This window comes from Pseudorasbora parva, chromosome 12, assembly GCF_024679245.1.
Source record: "Pseudorasbora parva isolate DD20220531a chromosome 12, ASM2467924v1, whole genome shotgun sequence".
NCBI classification, from domain to species: Eukaryota; Metazoa; Chordata; class Actinopteri; order Cypriniformes; family Gobionidae; genus Pseudorasbora; species Pseudorasbora parva.
In genome coordinates, this window is record NC_090183.1 from 32,962,540 (window position 1) to 32,988,469 (window position 25,930).

General features: G+C 37.2%; 1 protein-coding gene across 1 annotated transcript in view; it reads right to left on the reverse strand.

The window, feature by feature from the left end:
* Positions 1–25,930, reverse strand: part of brinp3a.2 (bone morphogenetic protein/retinoic acid inducible neural-specific 3a, tandem duplicate 2) — a 64,545-nt gene that overhangs the window by 12,588 nt on the left and 26,027 nt on the right. The window contains exons 3-6 of the mRNA XM_067459907.1: positions 15,502–15,692; positions 13,270–13,460; positions 4,825–4,930; positions 3,397–3,633 (exon numbers count right to left, since the gene is read on the reverse strand). Of these exons, the coding sequence (XP_067316008.1) occupies positions 3,397–3,633; positions 4,825–4,930; positions 13,270–13,460; positions 15,502–15,692 (725 nt within the window). The remainder of the gene's footprint in view (positions 1–3,396; positions 3,634–4,824; positions 4,931–13,269; positions 13,461–15,501; positions 15,693–25,930) is intronic.

A 25,930-nucleotide genomic window follows, 5' to 3' on the forward strand; every position in this document is an offset into this window, starting at 1 on the left:
ACCTCACAGCCGGTGGAAAAGAATCAGGATTTGACTCTGGCAAAATTCATGTTCATGGATGTGGTTATTAACGTTACTGTAGTATGAAGCAGACCAGGACAGAGTGTTGTGTAGCTGACCAAGGCCAATGGAGCGATTTTTGGAACAGGACTTTTATTATTCAGGACGCAGTTGCCCGCACCATTACTGCTTTTCCAGTCATGAGTATAAGGGAACGCAGCTCTGTTGATCACATTAGATACATTTAAGTGTGTTTAAAATGATCAGACACTTGTTCACACTGCTAAGAGTAAAGCATTTCTGTAAACGGAAACTGAGGGTAACGCATATATGACACAATTGTCAAGTGACTGCCTCAGTTTAACTTGGTTAAAATAGCAATTTTTACACAATTTACAAATAGTTGGAAACATTTGGGATATTGTAAGATCTCAGCTGAAATGCATTGCTTTAATTTTAAAACAAAGACTGTGCAGTCGATGGTGCTAACATGTTCTCAGAACTTTGACTAATGTTTTGGTTCTCTCAAAATTATGAACAAAAAATATTTTATTAATGTTAATAGAAAGTTCAGTCTAAGTCATCCATCAGTCATCTATAATATAACTATAATAATGTTCCCAAAACATTGGCACAAAAACAATATTTATTAATTTATTTTCCCAAAAATCTGGGTGCTCATCTTTGTTTCTTTTTTTTTTCTTTTTTTTACCCATAAATGCATACCTCTGGGACATTATTCATTACCCACCATAGTTAGACATCAACCTTCTTGGTATCCCTCAATCAATTCATTATAAAAAATATAACAAGAAAAATATATATATAATTATAAAAGAATGCCTGTTTTCCCATTAACACATTAGCATAGCTACAGCCTATGCTAATGTGTTAATGGGAAAACAGGCATTCAGTTATATCCTAGGGGACCCACGTGTGAAGGGGCCCCGGATTGGCCAGACTATTTATTGTTTCATTATTTTAACAAAAAAAAAGACCCACATTGGCCCATAACAAATAAGCAGGTGATTTGGATAGATGTGACTTAGGTCACATCTGTCCAATCAGCTGCTGGTCAAGTCAATAATTTTCATTTACGTCACTGCTAATCCTAGAAGGGCAAGATAGCATATAGCGGCAAAATGTCCAAAAGAGAGTACGATAGTGGAGCACAAAAACGGAAAATACAAAGGTAAAACACAACTTAACTGAGATACACAGGAAAAAAAAAATCCCTAAATTGACTGGATACTTTAAGGCTGCTGAATCTTCATCCACAGCAGGTCCTCGGACTGCCAGCTAGCAACGGCTTTTTAAGACTTGATTCTATTTATTTTATGCTATTTCACATTATGGAAGGCGATCAAGGTATTTTTTAAAATTTTATTATTAATCTGCATTTACATCGTGCAAATAGTACGCTTAGCCAGCTACAGGGAAACTGGTAGCCAGTTGAGTTCACTACACGCATTCTACCGGCACGGTTAGCTAGAATTCCTAAGATAGTACCTAAGCTAGTACTTGGCCCAGAATAGCTAGTACCTAAGAATTCCAGGCCAATAATGGTTTGTAATCGTGCTGTACAAGGCTCAAGTGGAAACACAACTGTAACCGTTCCTTAAGTTACCATTCTGTTTGATATAAGTTACAATTCTAACACAGTTTAGTGTATTGCACAGTGGTTTGTGTCTCAGTAATGGTGTTGTGATTTTGCCTCGGTAAAACAGGATGTTCTGCACTGAAGCAGATGCTGTAGTCTACCTGTTGGTTTATAAAGCTAAACCAGCTTGCAGTTGAACTGTGAATGCAGGGAATTCAGTTGCTTTGCTGTTTATAGTTACTTATTTCCTTTATAATTGTTTTGTTGCTGTGGTGGCAGAGGGTAATATCTTTCCACAATCTCTTTTAATGAAAGGGTTCCTTCTAATCACTGGGTGGACCACTGGGCTCGTTTGTATTTGTGTTTTGTTCAATTTCTCATTTACCTATGTGGTTTGGTGGTAATTCTCACACTGTGGTGGCCCACCACTTGAAAGAATGTTGAGGAAACTCTGTAGTATTGGCTGTCTCAATGTTTGTGTGTATGCCAGTTCACCATATTTGCATATGGGCCATGTATGGGACTAAATACAATTTTCCAGTAACGCATGATGATTAAGGGGAGCCTTACACAAAGAGCAGCCTAGGGGCCCCTGACCAGCTTAGTCCTCAAAATACCTCCATATTACAGCCCTGCTTTGGTCCTTCGTGGACACTTTTGGGAATATCAATTAGTTTAATCATATAAAAAATATCAATTTATGCAGTTTTCTTTATGTATTTTTGAATTTATTTACCACTAAAAGTAGCATATTTTTTATGTATATATATATATATATATATATATATATATATATATATATATATATATATATATATATATATATATATATATATATATATATATATATATATATATATATATATATATATATATATATATATATGTGTGTGTGTGATTTTTCTATGTGATGTGATCTATGTGATTTTTGTGAAATCCGGTGGACCTATGTTGGTACAAAAATTAAATATATAAAAAATATCAGTAGCCACTATATGGCAAATAAAGTATCCAATGGATGCATATAGCTGCAAAAAGGCTGAACTCTATAAACCTGTTTTAACTAATTTAACTTCTAAAGTTTTACATTTTATCACAAATTAAAATTGTAAGTTCTTTGTAAGTAAATCTTTGTTGTTTTAGACTATACAAATATGTCAAACATGCCTAGTCTGATTCTGGTAACATTGTAAGCATTTTTTTTTCATTACCACAATAATTGAAACTTTAATGACTGAAAAAGTGTAATTCAACTTTATTCCACAAAGTGGCACAATGATGAAGTGACGTACAGCAAAACTTGAAATGGCTCAGTGATTTACTGCAGAGCAAGTACTGAACGTAATCAAAAATTACTGTCACTTGATGGTGGGTCTGATGAAGAAGAGCGTTCAAAATATTGATTTTGAGAAGATGTTTGAGTTGACAAACATAAGCCAGATGCTTGAATGTACTGGGCGATGAGCTCTGACGAGGACACGCCTGCTCAAACTAAACCCTTCCAAGATATATAGATCTACATCTCTAAAGAATAGGTAACAATGATTGGCAAAACGTTAATGCATTTAAGGGTTAAATGTTACTACTAGTTTCCGAATGCTCAGAGAACGTTTAAAAGTAACGTTGCCATAATGTCTGCAAAAGGATAAAATGTAATGTTAATGTTCGTATAACCAAGAAAAAAAAATGTTTTTAGAACATTTAAAAACTGAGATGCTGAGACGTTCCTAAGGACAAATGAAACAGAATAAAAGGTACAAGTATTCAACTGAAACATAACAAATTTAATCTCTCACCTGAATCTTCAAACTCCTTGTAGGTAAGAGCCCAAGATTCAGAGATCCGCAAAAGGCTGTCCTCCATGGCCTGAATATCCATGTAGGGGCAGTTGCACTCTGGGAACTTGGGGTCACACTTGCACCAGCAATCATTGTCTCGGCAGACAAATGTTCCCTCTCCATTGCAGGCAATGTAACTAAGAGCTGCTTGGACGAAAGTGTCTCTGAGATAATCTGGCAAAATGACCTGCAAGCCTTCAGATACAGAAAAAAGAAAGATTATGATATTGTTAAAGTATGGTCACATACGTACACTACCGTTCAAAAGTTCTGCTCACCAAGGCTGCATTGATTTGATCCAAAATACAGCAAAAACTGTAATATTTTGAACTAGTTTTGCTATTTAAAATAACTGTTTTCTATTTGAATATATTTTAAAACGTAATTTATTCCTGCATTGCCAACGCTGAATTTCAGCATCATTACTCTAGTCTTTAGAGTCACATGATCCTTCAGAATTCATTCTAATATGCTGATTTGCTGCTCATTAAACATTTCTGTATTATTATCAATGTTGAAAACAATTATTTGATGAATAGAAATTTCAGAAGAACAGCATTTATCTGAAATAGAAAGCTTTTGTTACATTACAAATGTCTTTACTGGCACTTTTGATTACGTTAATGCATCTTTTCTGAATAAAAGTATTCATTTCTCTCCCAGAAAATTGTACTGCCCCCAAACTTTTGAACAATACTGTTCGATCATAAAAAAGCTTTCAGTATTAATTTCAGATAAATGCTGTTCTTTTGAACGTTCTATTCATCAAATAATGGGATAAAAAAAGTGTACACAACTGTTTTCAACATTGATAATAATAAGAAATGTTCAGCATATTAGAATGATTTCTGAAGGACCATGTGACACCCGAGACTGGAGAAATGATGCCAAAAAATTCAGCTTTGATCAAAGGGAAAACTTACATTTTAAAATGCATTCAAATAGAAAACAGCTATTTTAAAATGTAAAATTATATCACAATATCATTTGGTCAAATGAATGCAGCCTTTGTAAGCAGAAAATACTTATTCTTATATTAACTTACTTATTTTATTTTAAACCTTAATAAATCTTACAGATCTAAAACTTTTGATGTGCCAGGGTGCCTGAAATGTGGCACATGCCAAAAATTCTGCCATTACAAAGATTTTGACGTGGTTTCAAAACCTAGTGAGCTGCCTCACTGCCTGATATATGCACACATGTCAAAAATTATTTATGAGCAAAATCAGGTATCTTAGATTATGATTTGTCTTGTCAAGAGCAAGAATTTGAAGGGCGCAAATTTTGGAAAAGAGCCTTTTGTGTTTCACATAAAAATAAATAGAAATGATGTCCATCACAATAGCACAACTTGGCATACTAGATTTGAGCACATTTTTATACCTTGCAAATTGACTTTGTTCTCGGGACTCTGAACCAGCACAGAACTGACAGAATCAAGGTTGTCATAGTTACTGCAGCCGAGAGGGCCAGTCCTCGTTTCAGTTACCTGGGAAACAAAATTAAGACCATATAATTATCACTTTTACCCTATGGTTACAGTACCATGGTATTTTACATGAAATAAAAAAAAAATGTGTGTAATAAACTCCTTTCCCCTGTATTCCTAAAAGGGATAATAAGCAGCCTGTCTATGAACAGATGCATTATAAGAACTTCCTGTGCTTGCTGAGTCACTTTCTCTCAGACATGGTGATAATGCGCATGCAGTGGTGGTCCTCTCACAGATAATCACTTACTGTTCTTCTCATCTTATTGAGAGCCAAGCAAGCTGTTGAGCAGTTTCCCCCCCCTCTTTCCGTTATGAAATGTTTAATTGATTAACTTCCCTATTCAGAGATTCTTTCACACCCACACAGAAAACAGAAGTCCGTTTTTCTCTACAATGCAAAACATTATCTATCCTTAGCTGAGGGTACTTAATGTTGGTCAGACTCTGTGTATCCGTATTGACTCAGGTATCTCAATTGACCTTTAGTGCAAGCTAGCCCCACTATTATCCGCATTTGCAATAAGAGATCACACTCGATTTTTTCCTCCTCGTCTCTAGTCATCCTTCTCTCCTCATGACACGCAGAAGCCTGCATAATTGATTCACACTTTTCTCTCTTATGGTGCCAGTGAACCTTCATCAATTCAGTGATCTCTTTCGATTCAGCCTGTCAGACGGTATCTTTTCCAGGCTGACAGTTAGACAAGGTAAGACAAGGTTGTCTTCTGCCACTCCATCACAAACCCACTGAAGAGTCCAGCGTTGGTAACCAGAGACTCTGCAGCAAGCAGATTTGCACTATATGGGTGTTCAATTTTTATGTATATATATATATATATATATATATATATATATATATATATATATATATATATATATATATATATATATATATATATATATATATATATATATATACACACACATACACTTTTTCACTGCTGTTCAAAAGTTTTGGATGTATTACAATACTAAGTACAAGTAAAGACTTTTAGATTAATACAATTTATGTTTTTAAAAATCATTTTTTTAAATAATCTTACAAAGAAAATGCTTCACAGTTTACACAAAAATATTAAGCAGAGAACTGTTGCGATAAATATTTTTTTTTTTATTGAGCAGCAAATTAGCATATTAGAATGATTTCTGAAGAATCATGTGAAATTGAGGAATGGAGTAATGGCTGCTGGAAAGTCAGCTTTGCCATCACATAACTAAATTACATTTTAAATAATAATAATAATAATAATAATAATTATTATTATTATTATTATTATTATTATTATTATTATTATTATTATTATTATTATTATTATATAATTATAAATAGTATTCTTTTTTAAATTATTTTTATACTGTTTTACTGATCAAACAATTTAAATGTATAATTTTAAGAATTTTACTTAAAGGGCTAGAAAATTATCATTGATAATAAGAAATATATCATTCATACATTTCCCATATCTCATAAAGCAATGTGTTTGTGAAAGATAACTTATCCATATTTAATTCTTTCCCGGCGAGTTCCCGGCGGACTGCCATAACACTTCTTTATAACATGTTAAATATGAATATTTGTCTTACAAAACTCCATCGATTCATTTTAGAAGGCCTTTATTAATCCCTCGGAGCCCTGTGGATTACTTTTATAATGGATGGATACACCTTTTTGGTGCTTCAAATTTTGGGCTCCTATTGCCATTATAATGCTTGGAAGAGCCAGGACATTTTTTTAATATAACTCTGATTGTATTCGTCTGAAAAAAAGAAAGTTATATACACCTAGGATGGCTTAAGGGTGAGTAAATCATGGGGTAATTTTACCATTACCCATTACCACAACATATGGCTTGAATCCATGGCTTGAATAAAAGCTTGAACTGCAATAAAGCACTATGCTTAGCTCAGCAGCAATTGATTTTTTTTTTCTTTTCTTCTTCTTCTTTTTTTTTTTATAACGACCATTCCTGATGCAATCAGCTTATACATCTATATGCTTTTATTATTTAATGCACCATATGATGTGCCATATGGTAAAGGAGTACTGATTGATGTGGAGCATGATATTAGATTTCCTATACAGATAACAGCTGTTATTCAAACCAAATACTTTGCATGTCACAAAATACCTTGTAATGGCAAATTATAGGCCACCTGGACTTGCGTGATCCTCTGCTGTTCTGGCTTAATGTGAAACATCAACAGTCTGCTGTTGATTCTCATGCGGCATAGCGAGCAGCTATTAAGGATCAGTCAAATATCTCATTCATAGCCTTAAAATGATAATCTGACAGGAGGTATTACCCACCAAGTTCCGCTTATAGGTTCTGTTATTTTTTTTACTCCAATTTCATAGATGGACAATACCACAGCTTCAGCATTTCTTTTTGAAAACTCCACTAGAAGAGACTACATATCCGTATTTTCAATGGATGTCTCGCACAGCCAGCATTTTGACCTGTGGCAAAAGGAAGACAGGAAGAGACCACCTGACTAAAGATGCCGTTCAAACAAACTCAAAAACAGACTGGAAAAAGGAAGTATCAATGGCTGAGAGTAGCATCCCAGTTGACACAATGTGTTCTAAGGACATTTTACTAACTTTAAATAACACAAAAAAAAATGCTGCTGGTCAACGGAGCAGTCGATTTATATTACCTCAAAATAGCAATGGTCCAACAACGCTCATGAACCCAACTTGTTTTCTGACCAGCATACCCATGGGCGAATAAATGGGCGTGAGTGTATTTGCTATTTAAACAATGTAAATAAATATGGACGTAGTGTCCATGACGTCAAACATAGGATTCCAATGAGCCGTTCTGAAGCATAAAGTAGAGACGAGCTGGGTGTTGCCATCTTGGCAACGCGTCACCGTGTGTCACGTCCGGATAACAGAAAATGGGCAAAGAGGCCGGATGTGGGCGGAGCTTAGGTGACGATATGACTAACAGACAGCGGATAAATGGCTATTCTCCTGTAACTCAAAGTGACCACGCTCTTAATTATGCAGAACTTTAAGGCTTTATATAATGTAAACGACTGAGTTATAAAACATGTTTTAGCAGGCTGTAAATATGTTTTTTTTTTTTCTGCCGAGTTTTAACATTGGGCTCAACGAGATCCTGCTCCCTTCTGGAGCCTGTCGTATGGCCAGTCGAGGAATTGCAGTTTAAGTTACCTCCTATTGGCCGTAAGTTATTGGCCATTCAAAACGTCCATTTTTTTTAATGTTTAAAAAATGTTCAACTAAAATGTTACAGGAAAGAAAAGAAAAAAACACTTTCAATAAAGACTGCATAAATAATGTTAACAGTTTGAGAATGTTATTAAAGACTTTGAATGGATATGTCCCAATCCTGTTTCTCCCTCTCTCTCTTCGTTGTCATTTTCCTTATTGACGCACACACCCTCTCATTTGGTCATTATTCCCCTCAGCTGTTTCTCTTTGGCGATTAGCTGTCGCTTGTTCTCTCTCACCTGATGCCTTTTTCCTCTCATTAAGGTCTCTACCCCCCCCCCCCCCCACACACACACACACACACACCACCACCAATTTGCATTTTTCCTGCTTGTAAGAACGTTCGTTTACCTTGTGTCTCTGTCTTAGTCCTGTCGTGTTGGAGGCTGATTTATGTTAGGGGAACTCATCTGAGCCGGAGAAGCGCCACTCGCCGCTACCTCTCCCTAGGAAGGGCCTGCCCGCTCTCATTCCCTGTCTCACGGAGTCTTCTCTCACCTCCCTCGTTACCCCCGGGCTGACTGCGGTTGCGCTGTCTACTAGCCGAGACCTGAGTTTAGACTTTGTTCTACTACAACTACCCTGAGTTGCTTTAATGACTTTATTTGTATTGTATTGAACTCTCTGGCAAGCCCGGTTTTGAATTAAAACTTGCATTGTTTCTCCGCATCTGCTGTGTGATCCTCTTACCTTCATGACAGGATATTCTATTAACGTTACTGGAAGAATGGTTTCTCACAATATTGAGAGCACCATCCTAGAAAATTTGCCAAAGTTCCTTTTCCCTGAGTCTGTGGTATCAAAGCCCTGCCCACACTCAATCAGAATCGGTTAGCACAGTTTACAGCAGAACAACTCATTGTGTAAATGTAGAAATGAAAGTTAAAGTTCCAATATCGTCCCAAAAATCGCCCAAAATGTCTGTTGGTGCCGCAGAGAAGCTGTCAACCTCAGCTCAATCATCACATTAGAATCTAAAACCAAACTAAACTAAAACCAAATGTATTTAAAGGGATAGTTCACCCAAAAATGAAAATTTTGATGTTTATCTGTTTACCACTAGTGCATCTAACATGTAAGGTGTGTTTGTTTCTTCAGTCAACACAAATTAAAATGTTTAACTCCAACCGTTTCTGTGTGACAGTCATATGATGCATGTGGATAGGTAACAATTCTATGAGAGCAGCATTTTTTTTTTTTTTTTTTTTTTTTTTGGTCTCATAGATTTGTAATTGATTCGCATGATTATATGACTGGCACACAGTTAAACATCTTCATTTGTGTTCTACTGAAGGAACAAAAGACACCTACATGTTGGATGCACTGGGGATCACATTTTCATTTTTGGGTGAACTATCCCTTTAATACCATTAACACTTGAACTTCCATTAGTGTGATAAAAACAACCTAAAATGACACAATCCATCTTTGAAAAAAAGAAAAATGTGAAGTTTAATTTGATTATTTAGTTTGTCTCTCGTCCCATGTTACACGGAGAGGGTGGGGTTTATGACCTATACTAGGACTAACAATCAGGGGGTGATCGAGGTGCTTTGGCTTCACTTTTTAGGACCTGTGCTGCAAGCTTGCCTGGGAAGGATAAAAAATGGCTTAATAAAACAACAGTTAACTCTATTAAAAAGAGTTTGTGTCTCAAATCTGACATGGTGTGTGTTGCAGAAGATAGTGTAGCTGTAAATTCAATTCTGGCTTCGCTTAAAGCTGATCTGGTATGAAGAAATTGTCAAATCATGAGCAAAATGATCCCCGCCGATTGCAAAATGTCTCGAGTTTGCACGCATTAGACAAACAACCTGAGCAGAACCACAAAGGTAGGATAAAGCCTGACTTTGTAAATAGCTTCGCTCCTGTGTTTTCCTCTCACAGTCCCAGCACACTGCCACACTAATAGGCTTTTCCAATGAAAGGAAATAGCAAAATTTCCCCACCACGGTGCCCAGTGGGGGGAGCTAGAAACCTCATTCTGTACTCAAGCTCTGTTTAATCTGGAATTCATACGGAGGAACGTTTGCCTCAGTCTGTCCCGTGAAATGTAGACATGGGTCAACGCCCTGTGGAAATGATGCGTGTGTCAGAAGCCCCTGCTGCTTCTGCGATTCATTCTCTTGCACAGTTTGAGCTGCACCGTCCTGCCTGGCAGGCTGCTTCCGTCATTCACAGAGCTCTTTTGCTTTTCTCACCAGCAATAGACAAACACAGCCTTGACACCTGAGATCTGCCCTCCCAACTGTAATAAAACCGTCTAAGCACTGCAGCGGTTGTGTGCCGAGGGAAAGCGTTGTTGTATATAATGGGATGGGGGGGGGGGGGGGGTATCATCAAAGTGTGCTCTGAAATATACGTGTCAAACTGTGCGCTGCTGTGATAAAGTACATGTCTGTTTGGGGGATTTGTGTGACCAATTTGAATGGCAGTCAGCAAAATTGTAACAGCAACCGCAAATAGTGCATTGACTGAATCATTAATTGACAGATATGAAGCATGAAGCTTTCTTTGGATTTTAAAACGAGACCTGTGATAATAATTATTATCTTAATATAAATATTAAGAAAGTAAGGCATGGCATATGGCAACATTATATTAAGATGTTATAAAGAACATTTTGTGACCAGCAAAATTCAATTTTGTTGACTCTATCAACTTCTGACTCGATGTTGCTCAGTCATTTGTCCAGTTCCGACAAATCATACATTATTTTGTAGGTTATTAATAAAGGATGTGAGACAATAACTCGTGTGAAAATTAGCTCATTGCAACTCATTTTGCCAGCACGGGTCACATGTATTACTTGTAGTTAAATTAACTAATTCATTAATTACTTTAATAACTTGTAAGGGGTAAGTTATTAAAGTTATTCTGTTTTATGTTCACGTATTGCTGAGCCCTTTCCAGTAATAATTTAGGAAACAAATATGTCCAAGTGTTACACTGTAAAAAAATAAAAATAAAACATCAGGTCTCAAATTGAAAAATGTTTCAAATGGGCAACATTAATTTCTGTGAATTAAATTGCATCAGTTCACAGAAATTCAGTTTAGCCAACTAAACAATTTAGATGTAATCAGTCACAAGACATTTGAAACATTATTATTATTATTATTTTTACAGTGTAGTTTTAATTTTGCAAATGGGTTTTACAAATGGGTAAATACAATCTCATATGACCAACAACATAACATATTACACAGTGGTATTATTATTGCCAATGCCCTTATGACTGGCATTGTGTAGCGATCTGCAGCTTTTTCTGAAGAAAGCATCATATTAAACAACAATGAACGACATTCATTAGCTCTTGTTCTTCTTCTCTGCCTGTGGCTGTTTGTCACAAGAAGACACACTTTATTTGAGCCAAGGCTGCAAGCTTCACGGACTATTTTCTGTCAACCAATCAGCGTTCCCCAGTGAGTGTAGCTCCACCCTTTAGTACCGGACTACTGTGCTAGGTACCCCAACATAAGGGTGCCAAAAAATCGGTAAAGCATGGTTCAGAATTAGGGTAACGTTCACAACGTCTGACAATGGAAACAGCAAAAATTTCGTACGGCACCGAAACCTACTGAACCGTACCGCTCAGTGGAAACTAGCCATTAAGGTCCCACCACAGAATTTCAATATGTTTGAGGTCTGGATGAGTCTTTTAATGAGATATTGCATTTTGATTATTTTCTTTTCAGACATTCTGTTGAAGATTTGCTGGTATGATTGGGATCAATGTCCTGTTGCATGGCCCAGTTTCGACCAAGCTTTAGCTTTCGGACTGATAGTCTCACAATTAACTTTAGAATAATTTGGCATACAGTTCCTGGTTGACTCAAAGACTGCAAGGTGCCCAGATCCTGTGGCTGCAAATCAAGCCTAAATCAATGAATTTTAACATTTAACATGTTAACTGAGGCCTGTAGAGTCTAAGGTGTAGTTCTTGGGGTTTTGTAATTTCTCTGAGCTTTGCTAAGTGTGACTTTTATTTTATTTTTTTGCTGGGATGTCCACTCCTGGAAAGATTGTCTTGAACGTTTCCCACTTGTGAATAATCTTCCTTACTGTAGGATGATGGGCTTCAAATGGAAATGCTGTATAACGCTTCCCAGATTGATGGCAGCAACAATTGCTTCATTGCTGATGTCTTTCCTCCTTAGCATTGTGTTAACGCACACCTGAATGCTCCAGATCAGCAAACAGCCAAAACTTCTGCTTTTAAAGATTTGGACATGCTTGCTGATGATCAATTAATTAAAGGCATTTGAGCCTGACTGCTACTTACCCTTTTAATTCCTATGGAAGCAGTAAGGGTGTACTTATTTGTCACCCATGGTTTCTTTATTTTGGCCTAGTTTTTGTTAAATGAATAAGGACAAGATGAAATATGTCATGCGTTGTTGTTCATCTGAGGTTGTATTTACTTCATTTTAAGACCTGACAAGGACCGGATGATTTTTTTTTAAATGATGTCCTGATATGTAAAACCATATAATTCAATAGGTTTTCCTTTGTATACATGTGTGTGCGTGCGTGCGTGCGTGCATGCATGTGTGTAATTTACTCTGGCATTCTGGTTGTAACTATCGAGACTTCAGTGATCCAAAATTCCATCATTGTTTCTGTATCATAATACAGACAAAAACGCTGTACAAAAACGTCAAAACGCTGCAGCAAAGGCAAGATGTGGTACAGACATTTTGTCAAAATTGATGACCCATTATAGAGACAAAATTAGTGAAACGCTGCAATTATTGTGCAGCCGATTAGTAATTTGGCTGAATAATTTACTAAAAACTATTGTTACTGCAACACTGAAACAGCCCCATACTCTGCATCATATGCTATATATATATATATATATATATATATATATATAATTCTTGACCATACAACCAAGTTACTTTTCTCACGTTGCATAAATTGTCATATACAACAGTGAATGGACATCTCTAGAAAACCATTTATAGCAAATTACACTTTTCATAGCAGGATAATGGCAACAGGGATAGTGAAAAAAAGCACTTTGTTAAACTGAACATTATTATTCTTGAGGAGTTGAAAGAACGAAGCTCCGACTTGACTAATGACATACCTTGATGGCAGTGGAGGCGATCTGGATATGATGCAGTTTTCGCAGAGTACTCTCTCTGTCTATGAAATAGGAGGCAGCCAGCTGGTGCAGGGCCTCCAGAGTCACAGCCGTGCTGTTACTTGTGTAGTCGCTCGCCTCTGCTTTCTTACTCAACTTCCTCTTGTCCACAAATATAGTCAGAGCCTCCTCTCCTAGAGGAAATTGGGAAGAGACCATGCTTATTGATAGAAATGTTTTACAGTAAGAATTATTTATTTTGTGCACCTGCAGAAAATATTAAGTATTCTGATGCAAGCTGTTCTTCTTTGTGCGCTGCTCTGTTCTTATATGTCTAGCTGTGCTTCTATGTGATTGATAACTATTATACAGGGATAAGCAAAAATACAGATTTTCTGATTTATGTTGATTATTAAAATCCTAAGATCGAGCCTTACTGTTATTCTCGGTGGCTTTGTATCAAGTATCAATGTTTCTAGCATTGAAGATTCCTGTTTAATTTTCAGCACCACAGCAAAATAACTCTTTTCTTAACTTGGGCTGAATTGGGAATGCGAGTTCACAGTTTGCAAAGCAATAAAAAAGACAGCGTGTACTCCAAATTAATGGCTAGAAATGTTATGATTTTACGGTAACATTACTATTAACTAATTAAAAATATATTCAAAAACCATAACCACAATCACATATTACTTAATTAATTAGTTAATAGCATGTGCCCCAACAAGTCATAACATACTGACACCTTTATAAATCATTAGCTAATGATTAATTAAAGCAGACAACTGGAAGTTAAAAAGCATAGCTTTGACCCGTTGTGGTAATAAACACATCAATTTAAATTATTAGTTAATATGATATGCTATTAAGGAATTTGCTACGATGTAGTCAGGCAATGAGAGATCCAAGACATCCAAAACTAAACGGGTTTGTTTATTCAACTCAAAACAGAAACTAACAACGCTAGAGAGAACATTGAACTACATAAACACACTATCAACAAACACAAGAACCGACAATGAGTGAAGGGAGTGAGTCCAAACATAAAGGTGCGCTAATGACGAAGACCAGGTGCAGGGAATCCGGGGAGAGCGGGAGAGATGATGAGGAAGTGAGTTCAGGTGTGCGACAAGGAGGATCATGGGAGATGGAGTCCGGGAACAGGAGTAAATGTGACAGAATTAATACTATATGACATATTGAAATAATAACAATTTAATGATTACTTAATCTATTAATCATGTAGAATCTTAATTAATTGCTGATGCAGTAATCATTAATAAATGGGTTAGTTCACCATTAGTAATACATTAACTCATGATTATCTGTGCATTAGTTAAGCATGAATTAATGCATATTAGTGCACCTGTATTGTAAAGTGTTACCGATTTATTTTACTGGCTTCTTTTAGTGAATCTGAATCCTGTACACAACAAGTGTAGCCTGATTCCCAAAACGAATGACTCTTATGAGCTGGTTATTTTAAAGAACAGATCAAAATGATTAGTTACTAGTTTGAATAAAGCTGAAACACTGAATTTTATCGTTTACAGCACTGGCAGATAATGCATGCATAATGGACCTTTTAATTTTAAAAATAGATCAAAAATGAACTGAGAACTTGTAAGGCAGTATTTAATCAGGAAATCTGTATCTAAATTTCAGGACCTTTCAGATAAATCAGATCAGTGTGATTGTGTGCTTCTATATATGGTCTGTGATTCTCTCCGGCAGATTGTAGTCCAGGCAAATCTCTGCTGCAAAGCCATGACTTGCATCTCCATTTTCATGCTTCAACCTTACACGATATTGCTTGTTTTCCAGAGCAGTGAAGGCCACCATCAGTTGTGTACAGCCAATACTGTGGCATTACGTGAAGCAACTTGTAAGTGGAGGCTTTTGCAGGTTTGAGACCTGAGTGAAATAATGTGTGTGATTTCAGAAAGGTAACCCATTGTGGACATGATGCCATCTTTTTACACTTGCCTCCCCCTTCCAAACGCACAGTGGAAGAAGTAATACATTATAAGGCAGTAGGAGGTAAAGCATGTCACAAGTGATTTTCCTTGGCTTGATAAGTATGGAAATTGAGATGTAAATATGCATGAGATCTATCTGTGTTTCTTTTGAAAGGAAAAACAACACCAGTTGGTTTTCAAGCTTGCTCAAATTAGGTATTATGAACTTTGTGCTAAACCACCAGGAGGATATGTCATACAAAATATATATTTCTACCTCCTAGTGTAGCTGACAGTAGAAAATGGGTCCCATATTTCTTGATCAGGTTGTCAGTAATTAGCTGGGCAGTGGGCCTGCGTCCCAGGAGTCGAATGTTCCTTATAAACTCCGGGGTGAGAGGCAAGGGGGAGTTCAGGAAATCCCGTCGCTCTACAGCCAAGTTATTCACTTTCCACCGGCCAAATTCCCTGCATGAGGAAAACAGAGACAGTAAACAGTCATGTCCCTAATGATCTGTTTTCATTAACATTTCTCGGCTGTTTTGGACATGATAGAAGGAGGCCTGCAGGGCAACCAGAGCTCCTGCCAAGCTGCATCTCTAGCCTCAGGTTCTCTGAGCAGGTTACATTTGGAGGATGCGTTGGGCGCTGCCTCCGAATGTGCAGCTGACAGGTGCTATGCTCAATAAACACTTCCTGACAGAAATCTGCCCTGACAGAAAGACAGAAGCCTGCCCTGTGGTGACAACCAATACCTTTCATAAAAGTGGGGTGGAGAAAAAAAGTTAAATGAAAAAACAAAAAGAAGAAAAAAAATATGCCACCACAAAGCTCTGAAATCCTTCAAGGCAAAAAGACAGGCAAACAATACCTTAAACTTTGGTGACTCATGCAGTTTTGTAATTTTTGCCACTCCTAGGTTTCCTCCAGAGAACCACATGACATATAATTGACTCATTATATAATTCATATGAAAAACAACATTTTTCTAAATGTATAGGATTGATATTTATATGAGTTAGAGACACATTAACTGCTGATGCATATAAATCTAACAAAGGCAGACAGTAGTGGAGTATTTTTGCTTTTCAACTCATTTTATTTTTCAAGTATATGTACTTTATCGGTGTTCTTATACCCCATAAAAAAAAATCCAGCCTAGGGAAAAGTTTTGTACTTTCAGCAATAAGAGCACTGAATTTACATTAGTGATTAATTCTCAGATCTTATAGGTTTGTTGCTGATGCCATCTGTGTATGTTCATATTTATGTGACCAATAATTTGTGTATTCCGTGAAGTATGTGTGTTATGTGTGCTGAATGTTGCACCTGGTACAGTCTGTGTAAGCATATTTCCTCTCCTGAGGAAAATAAAGTATAAATCTGAAATGTTCTTCTTTAGACAACATTTACTTCAAAACATTCAAAAACATAATATTGTAATTTTTACTGCTCTACGTTTCATATTGAATATAATTTAATACTAAATTGCATTAAAAATGTAGTGCTGTATACTTTTACTCAAGTAAAAGTTATTAAAATTGTACTTGAGTACAAGTAAGAAAGTACTATATGTTTAATGTAATTAAGAGTTAAAGGTAAAAAAAAAATGTTATTTATGACATGTAGTTAAATAAAAAGTATGACATTATATATTATGCTTTGGAATGTGGTGAATTAAAAGTTTTCCAAAGAAAAACACTGATACAGTATATACTTAAAAATGTACTTGAGTAGAAAGTAACAATACTCCACTTATGTCCACCGGTGAAATCTAAATATTATGTCATATTTGCCTGAGGTCTATGAAATACATGTTTAAAATGTATTTTAATGTAACATATGAAATGATACAGCAGGCTTGGCAAGCATTTCAAATATTTAGCTTGTTCTGTGCACCAAAAAAAATGATTTTACATTTCATATGCTAAATTAGTTCTTAGCACAGTTTTATTTAAGCTGATTAATGCAATCCAAACTGTTCACAATGAAAACAAACATGCCTTTCATTCATCCGTAGCTATATATCATGTAGTGAGACATTAATGCAGACTAAGACATACATTAGACAAGCACCAAGTCACCTTTCAAAGTAGACATAAATTGTTGTTTGAAAAATGGTATGCGGGCTAATAAACTGGAACCGGATAGTTGACGTAAACACAGCCTAGTAAACCAATAGATCTCCCTCAGAGCAAAATACTAAAAGCATTTGTGCCATTTATTACAAGATGAGTCGCCGATGAAGCAATTAAAAAAACTTGTTTTTAATTAGCCTTGACAGAAACTATTTCGTTTCTTAAGCGACAGGTCAAGACTAATGCTCTTCTTTGTCTCACAATGCATACAAAAATAACGAATTTAATTCATGCAGTTACAGGCAATTAAGTATTCGAGCCTGTTCTCTCTATAATTCTTTCAACCCCCAGTCCTTATTTTTAAGCACTGCGTCATGCAATTATACATGCGCTAAAATAGGCAGATGCCTCTACAAAGGCATTGGCTCAATCTCACACTCAATGTATCTCAAAACACCTTCCATCACTATGCGCCTCTCTTAAGAGAGCCCGTCCTCTCAGTTAGCTGAGAAATAGTGAGTAACCTCATGCACAGGTGATGGATGGAGCTGGGGTGGCCTTCTGAAAGGTGTTCTATCACATTAAATCAGGAATAATGACAGAGGCCTCCCGACCCAGATGTTTGATTGATTCATTCCCGCAAACGCCCTTAATTCCATCTGCTGTTTTGCAATTCATAAGGGGCAAAAGTGATAGAATTATGTCAAAATTATGTCACAAAAACACACATTATTAATGTATGGCTGAAGCTGTTGTTGGATTTCTGTCAGAATACAATTTTCGGTAATTTCGTAAGCTACGCCCTCAGCTGCTGTAAAACATGGTAATATTGCATTTGGCATGTGTTATAGCAGCAAATGGGATGATGGCTGCTCGCTTGAATTTCGATGATCTCTCTCAATTTCACATAGCACCATGATAAGCCGGTTTTTAAACTGGACAGTTCTTTGGGAGCTGTGATGAGCTAGCCTTCAGGAGTTCAAAGGTGTCCACAAAGAGGAAAGTAAAGACGGAAAATCCTCCCTGTCATTCTCTTTCCCGTCACCACTGAGCAAGATAAGCTTGGATTGTCTTATCAGGTAAGGCTTTGTGTGGGAGCAGTTTAAAGGCTTCTCTAGGAAGCACTTCTGCTGTGCTATATGAAATGCTCATTACGACCATAGTCATCAGTCTTCACAACAGCACGGAAACAGACTCTGCTTTCTGTGCTTTGTTTCTCAGCTTTTTGTTGCAGAACAAAAAGTACTCGAGGCTTATGTCATAAGCTTTTATCTCTGCCTTTAAGATAAGTATTAAAAAGATGATTTGAATATCATACGAGAAGGAAGTGGACCATGGAAGAGAAAACTTTAAATAAGGGCAGCTGTCATCATGAAAAGAAATAGCATTTTATGAAATGACCTTTTATAAGCAATTTCAAAATGATTTTCCCACTTACATTATTAAGACCGTGTGAGAGAGAATAGCCTTAGTCTGTGCGCACCTCAGTATCTCTGGAAGCTATCTCGGGGAAGTAGTTCAGTAAAGCAGGTGGTATACTTGGACCCCATTTTTGAATGTTATGACATTTTCCCAATATTCTACAAAGTGAAATCTCCCAAATAAAAAGGAGCTATTTCCAACAAAGAACTCATTAAAATTCTTTCAAATTCAATCAAGAAGAACGTGGGAAATTGAAGGAGGGATGAGATGGTGCACTTTCATTACCCGGATGACAGTGTTACACACCACTGTAAGCAGGAGAAGCACTTCTGGTAATTCATCTTCTACCTGTCATTGTAGATTATTTGAATTGAGCAACGCAACAAAGCTGTGCTTGAAGGAGGAAAAGCTATCCCCAATATAATATTGCCACTTTTAATCTCTCTAGGTCTGCTACATGCATATGTTGTTATCGGAAAGAAAATGCACTGAAAAAAAGAGATTGTTTAAATAAAATGCTCCAGGCTCTGCAACATATTACAGAGAATCTTGACTAGCATTAAAAGATGCAATCTTATCTACAGATGTCACAAGTGTAATATGAGACTTTTATAGAGACTAAGTTATGCCGCATTTATCTTTTCCCGTTCAGTCTCACACGTCAAAGAACAAGCAATTGATAACCAAATCAACATAACTATTGGTTAGCTTTTGAAATACTTAAAAAACATATGGTATAAGATATGTGTGAAATTCATGTTTCTCAAAAAGACACTCTACAAGCTCCGTGCCCTGGGTTTGCAGACCTCTCGACTATCAACAATTTGCACTGCTTTTTTTTATAGCTTAATTAATTACTTAACATTAACCGATTCAACTCTGCACCAATTATTCTAAATAAGCTGCAGAGCTGAATTATAACTATTAATAAGTAGATGTATTCGGTGTAATGAAATGTCATAAACTATTGAGAATAAGATTTCAAAAGTTATCTGCATACCTTTTTCCTTTATTATTTAAAATTGCTCAATGATAGCTCATGTTTTATTTAATTTATTTATTTTAAGAATTGTGCAGTACATGTTCAGGTGCTGGTCGTATAATTAGAATATCATCAAAAAGTTGATTTATTTCACTAATTCCATTCAAAAAGTGAAACTAGTATACTATTTTCATTCATTACACACAGACTGATATATGTCAACTGTTTATTTCTTTTCATTTTGATGATTATAACTGACAACTGAGGAAAATCCCAAATTCAGTATCTCAGAAAATTAGAACATTATGAAAAAGGTTTAATATTGAAGACACCTGGTGCCACAATCTAATCAGCTAATTAACTCAAAGGGATAACCATACCCTGGAAAGGATTGTGAAACAAAACCAATTCAAAAATGTGGGGGGGATTCACAAAGGGTTGACTGCAGCTGGAGTCAGTGCTTCAAGAACCACTATGCACAGACATATGCAAGACATGGGTTTCAGCTGTTGCATTCCTTATATTAAGCCACTCAAGAACAACATACAGTGTCAGAAGCTTCTCGTCTGGGCTAAAGACAAAAAGGACTGGACTGCTGCTGAGTGGTCCAAAGTTATGTTCTCTGATAAAAAAGTAAATTGTGCATTTCCTTTGGAAATTAGAGTCCCAGAGTCTGGAGGAAGAGAGGAGAGTCACGCAATCCACATTGCTTGAGGTCCATTAAAAAATGTCCACAGTCAGTGATGGTTTGGGGTACTATGTCATCTGCTGGTGTTGGTTCAGTTTTATGAGGTCCAAGGTCAAAGCAGCCATATACCAGGAAGTTTTAGAGCAGACTCCATGCTTCCTGCTGCTGACTAACTTTATGGAAATGCAGATTTAATTTTCCTACAGGACTTGGCACCTGCATACAGTGCCAAAGCAACCAGTACCTGGTTTAACTATCCCTGTTCTTAATTGGCCTTCTAATGTGAAGAGAAATATGCGATATGCCAGACCCAACAAGGCAGGAGAGCTGAAGGCCACTATCAGAGCAACTTGGCTCTCATAACACCTGAGCAGTGCCACAGACTAATCGACTCCATGCCACGCTGCATTGCTGCAGTAATTCAGGCAAAATGAGTGCTGTACTTTTGCATGTTCATACTTTTTAGTTGGTCAAGATTTCTAAAAATCCTTTCTTTGTATTAGTCTTAAATAATATTGAAATTGTATGAGATACTGAATGTAGGATTTTCCATAGTTTTCAGTTATAATCATCAAAATTAAAAGAAATAAACATTTGCAGTATATCAGTCTGTGTGTAATGAATGAATAAAATATACAAGTTTCACTTTTTGAATGCTATTAGTGAAATAAATCAACTATGATATTCTAATTATATGACCAGCACCTGTTATTAGCAAAGTGCTGTTTTTCTTATGCCATGTTCAGACAAAATATCAGCCAGATTTTCATGACAATAGGCATTGGGCCGCAATAATCAATTGTTTTATCTTGTATAGTGTGTCATAGTGGACAACAACACAATTGTACAGAAAATCTTCTTTACACAGCATTCAAACATGGAAAAACAAAAGAGAGATGATGGTACTGCTGCTGCTATAGATGGAATTATGCAATGGAGGCAAGTTTTGTGGAGCTATGACAACAATACCACTGCCTTTATGATGTTTCCACAAGGGACTACCATGATAGAGTGAAAAAAGATAAAGGCTGACGAACCATAGCAGAGGTGATTCAGCAGATTCAGAGTACTGGAATTAGCATTAAGCTAACATGTTGCTACAGTAGCCATTGTTTGTTTACGCTCTTGTTTCCGGAAGTCAGTTGCTAGTTTTGCAAGACATCACACGTCGCTAAAGATGGGCAGAGATGATTGGCCGGGAAGCAATGTTATTCTAAACTGTTTCTTGTCCACGAAACAACAATTTAGGAAGTCATATTGCATAATCTGACACAGAGACTTTTATGGTAGACCAAAATATAGTGTAGTCTGAACCCGTCATTATGCTAAATAACAAGATAACATCAAATGAACAGTCGTACATGAAGCATGACTAGAGTAATTATCAACAAAATAATCTTTTTGAGTGAAGGAACAAACTCATCTCGACATCACAAGGCAACAAATAACTTAATGACACGATCAACAACAACTGTGTGACTAAAAGTGGCAAAACTGTCAAACAATCCAACTGTAATTATTCATAGGCCAGTGCATTTTTGGTAAGGATGTGAATGGGACTGATATGATACATGATTTTCAGGTTAGGCCTACTTGAACCAAAAGAAAGTATATCATAAAAGAAAAGCTGCATTTAGATGTATTAGGTATAGTCCTATATAAGTTGAAATACAATTTTAAATCATACGTAAACATAATATAATATAATTTATTCCCCAACAACAGCTGGTAAGAACTGATAACAGGCTCATCCAGGTAACTGAAGTCAGCAGTATATGCTTACTAAGAACCTTTTTTTCTTCATGGAAGTTGAGCTAATAACATTTGGAAACTCAAATCAATATTTTGTGTACAATTATTAAAATCAATATCTCTTATCCCCATAATTATTTGTGCAATGTAATAAGTGGTATGAGAGTACTGTATCCCTTAAAGGCCTGTCTAGTTTCAACTCAAGTAACTGCTTTCTTTGTGGCCTGCAAGTCCACAGGCCACAAACCTTATAACTAGTCTTTAATAACCAGAGCAGGGTAAATCCAACTATGAGCAAGCAAGCAACATAAACTTAGCACATTTGAGACCCAACAGTAAAACTCAAACAAAAGAGGACTTACGTATTGATAACAAGTGGTGAATGAGGATGATGATGATTGATTAGTGCACAGCTGAAACTAATGAGTGTCCATGACAAAAAAGTAAGGGAAACCGGTTTAGACTGAAAACGAAAGTCCATGTGGTGTGAGTGTGACAGAACACCCCCTCCCAGAAGGCGCATCCTCACGCCATGGTGACAAGGAGATGAGTAAGATGAGGAGAAGGCAAAGGGATGGCACACACAGGCAGATGGATACAGGAGGAGGCTCTGGAAGAGGACGGATGAAAGGAGCAGGCAGAACTGAAAAATATCCAGGGTGGTGATGGAGGTGACAACCGATGAATAGCCTTGAGCAGAGTCAGGTGGCAGATGATCCAGAACACATCCAAGACTGTGCTCCATCGTTGCAGAATGGAAGCCACGATGGTGAAGGTAATGATACTGACATGGAGACGAGCTCAGGTGATGATGATGACATGTCAGGTGGAGCCTACCGTGCAGTCATAGAGCAGAGGAAAAGATGGGACACTGATGATCTGGGTGGCCGCATCAGAGCCACAGTGACAACCCCCTGAGATGGAACTGGGGATCCTGAGAACGAGCTGATGGGACCGAAGTGCGGAGCTTGCCGGGGTCAAATGGGGGGGGGGGGGTCGCAGGGTAGCAGATTGCCTACAAGTCCACAGTAATGAGTTGGTGAAGTCTGACCCAGGTGGAGTTAACAGTCTGAGGGAGACCTACGAGGTAGATCAGGAAATGGTCCACTCTTGAGTCGAGGGAGGAAGGACAGCAGGAGCCAGGATGATGGGTCGGCTGGGCAGAGCACTCCGAAGCTGGAGGAAGAGCCACAGGCTCATCACGTGCAGGAGGAATTTGCTCCCAGCATGTCCACGGTATAGCCATGCCACTGAGATGAGACTGAGGGGGTGATGAGGAGCTGACCGGAGACAATGATGAAAGGGTTGCAGGATTGGTTGAGAACTGAAGAAGAGACTGCAGGGATAGACAGATGCTCAGGAGAAATGCTAAGTCATTAGAAGTGGTATGGAGAGGTGGTGGGAAAGGGGGGCTGGACAGGGACGGAAATAACTGACAGATTCAGGTAGAACCACTGGGGCCAGGGTAACATCCTCTCCAGGATCACAGTCTAACAGTGCCGAGATTAAAACAATCACTGACAGGAAGGAGGGCAGGACTCTACTAAATTCCCTGAAACTCCAACAGCACTCCCTCAGCAATAGGAGGCACACCTGGCTCCACTCAGGCTCCACTTGCGCTGTTTGTTCCACTTGCGCTGTTTGCAATGGTGCTGGCTCACATTGTCTGCGGTGGGCTCAAGCTGCAGCTCATAGAAGTCTGGTAGTGCTTGGCTGGACGTGAGATTGGGAGTGGGGCTTATATTGTTGTCGATGACGTCCACTGTAAGCGTCAAATCACAGGACAGCAGCACACACTCTGTATTTGGTGAAGCTCCCTCATAGGCCTCTTGCTCTTTGGCAGGCCAGCTGTCCTTTTTGTGGCAGTGTTGAGGCGGGCATGCAGAAAGCTGCAGGGCAGTTGTCCCAGATCGATGTAGCTAATACGAGTCTGAGGAATACCTCCAAATGGACCTCCAAATGGAAAACCTCTATGGTCCTTCTGCTCAAGACATAACAGTTTAACTGCTTCCAAGTGGTCCATGGTGCAGAAAGGAACAAAACACATGAAGCCAAAAAAATCTAACAAAAAAGCTTCAAAACACACGCCACTTATCTAAACTTGGCATGGTCTTCAGTCATGCTGTGGTTGTGAAACACACACGATGACAAGGAGCAAATGCAGTCTTTAAAAATCAGAACAGGGTAAATCCAACTACGAGCAAGCGAGCGAGCAAGCAACAAAACCTTAGCACGTACGAGACCCAACAGTGAAGCGCAAACAAAACAGGAGTTTAGTGGTGATAATGAGATAATTGATTAGTGCACAGCTGAAACTAATGAGTATCCAAGACAACAATCTAACTAAGGGAAAACAGTACTGACTGCAAACTAAAGTCCATGTGGTGTGAGAGAGTGACACAAAAATATTTCAACTCAAGTCAATATTTTTCATCTAATTATTTACTGATATGGCAAGTAGCAATGTAATAAGTGGGGTAATGCACATCCAGCAGTTGTCATTGCAGAATCTCACTGTCCGGGTTATATATAATATAATATAATATAATATAATATAATATAATATAATATAATATAATATAATATAATATAATATAATATAATATAATATAATATAATATAATATAATATAATTAATATAATATAATTAATACTATACAATACAATACAATACAATACAATACAATACAATACAATATAATATAATATAACATAACATAACATAATATAATATAATAACTGAAACACTGCCCTAGTTGTATTTAGAGCTTTTAAGAGCTTAAATATTTTGTCTATTTAATGACTATATTTAAATGTCTTAGCTAAACTCTGGCATGCACATGGAAGCTGCACCTTTTCAATTAGTATTTTGTTATAACACACTTATTTAAATCAAGGAGTGGTTGTAATCTCCCCCCAACACAGCCTTGCTGCCGACAGTAGCCATCTCAAGGGAGCAGGTGATAATGCAGAGTAATAAGAATTAAGAGCCCACTAATCAGTTGGCCACATGATAAGACTATTAATCTTGCAGAGGGTGTGCTGAGCCTCTGATGCACCAGGTTTAGCTAACAGACTAAAAAAAAAAACTCCAATGTTTTGATGACGGGCCAATAGAGCAGCCATGAAGTAGCTCCCACAAATTAGAAGATGTCAACTGTGCCTTCTGAGAACAGATGAATATTCGATAACTGTCCCTGAAATGATGAAAATTATGTTTGAGAAATCACCAATAATTTAAGAGATAGGATGTCTGCTCACCTTCTATTGGACCCGGAATGCAATTCAGCATATATTTTTTTTATATAATGTTACTGCTAACAAGTCCACTTGAGCAAATCTAAGGTTTTAGAATACATTGCTGGTCAAAAGTTTGGGGTTGGGTAGATTTGGTTGGAAATAAGGGGTTGTGTTCACCAAGGCTACATTTATATGATACAGTCCAGCCACATACTGCCTCTTTGCCCATTTTCGGTTATCTGGAAGTGATGCCATGATAGTGACAGCAGGCTCTGTCTACTTTTGGGCTTTAAAAATCTTCTTTAGAAAACTACCGGTGACATCACAGACATTTCTTTTCAATCGCTTCCTTTCCTTGCATCTTAGCTCCTCCCCCTTAGGATGAGAGGGAATAACTGACAATACAGTTATATTATCACCACTTAAAATAACTGTTTTCTATTTGAATATATTTTAAAATGCAATTTATTTCTGTGTCGGAAAAGTGGCATTACTCAAGCCTGACAAGCCAGACCCACATGAAGATGTTTGGTCTGGAAACTCA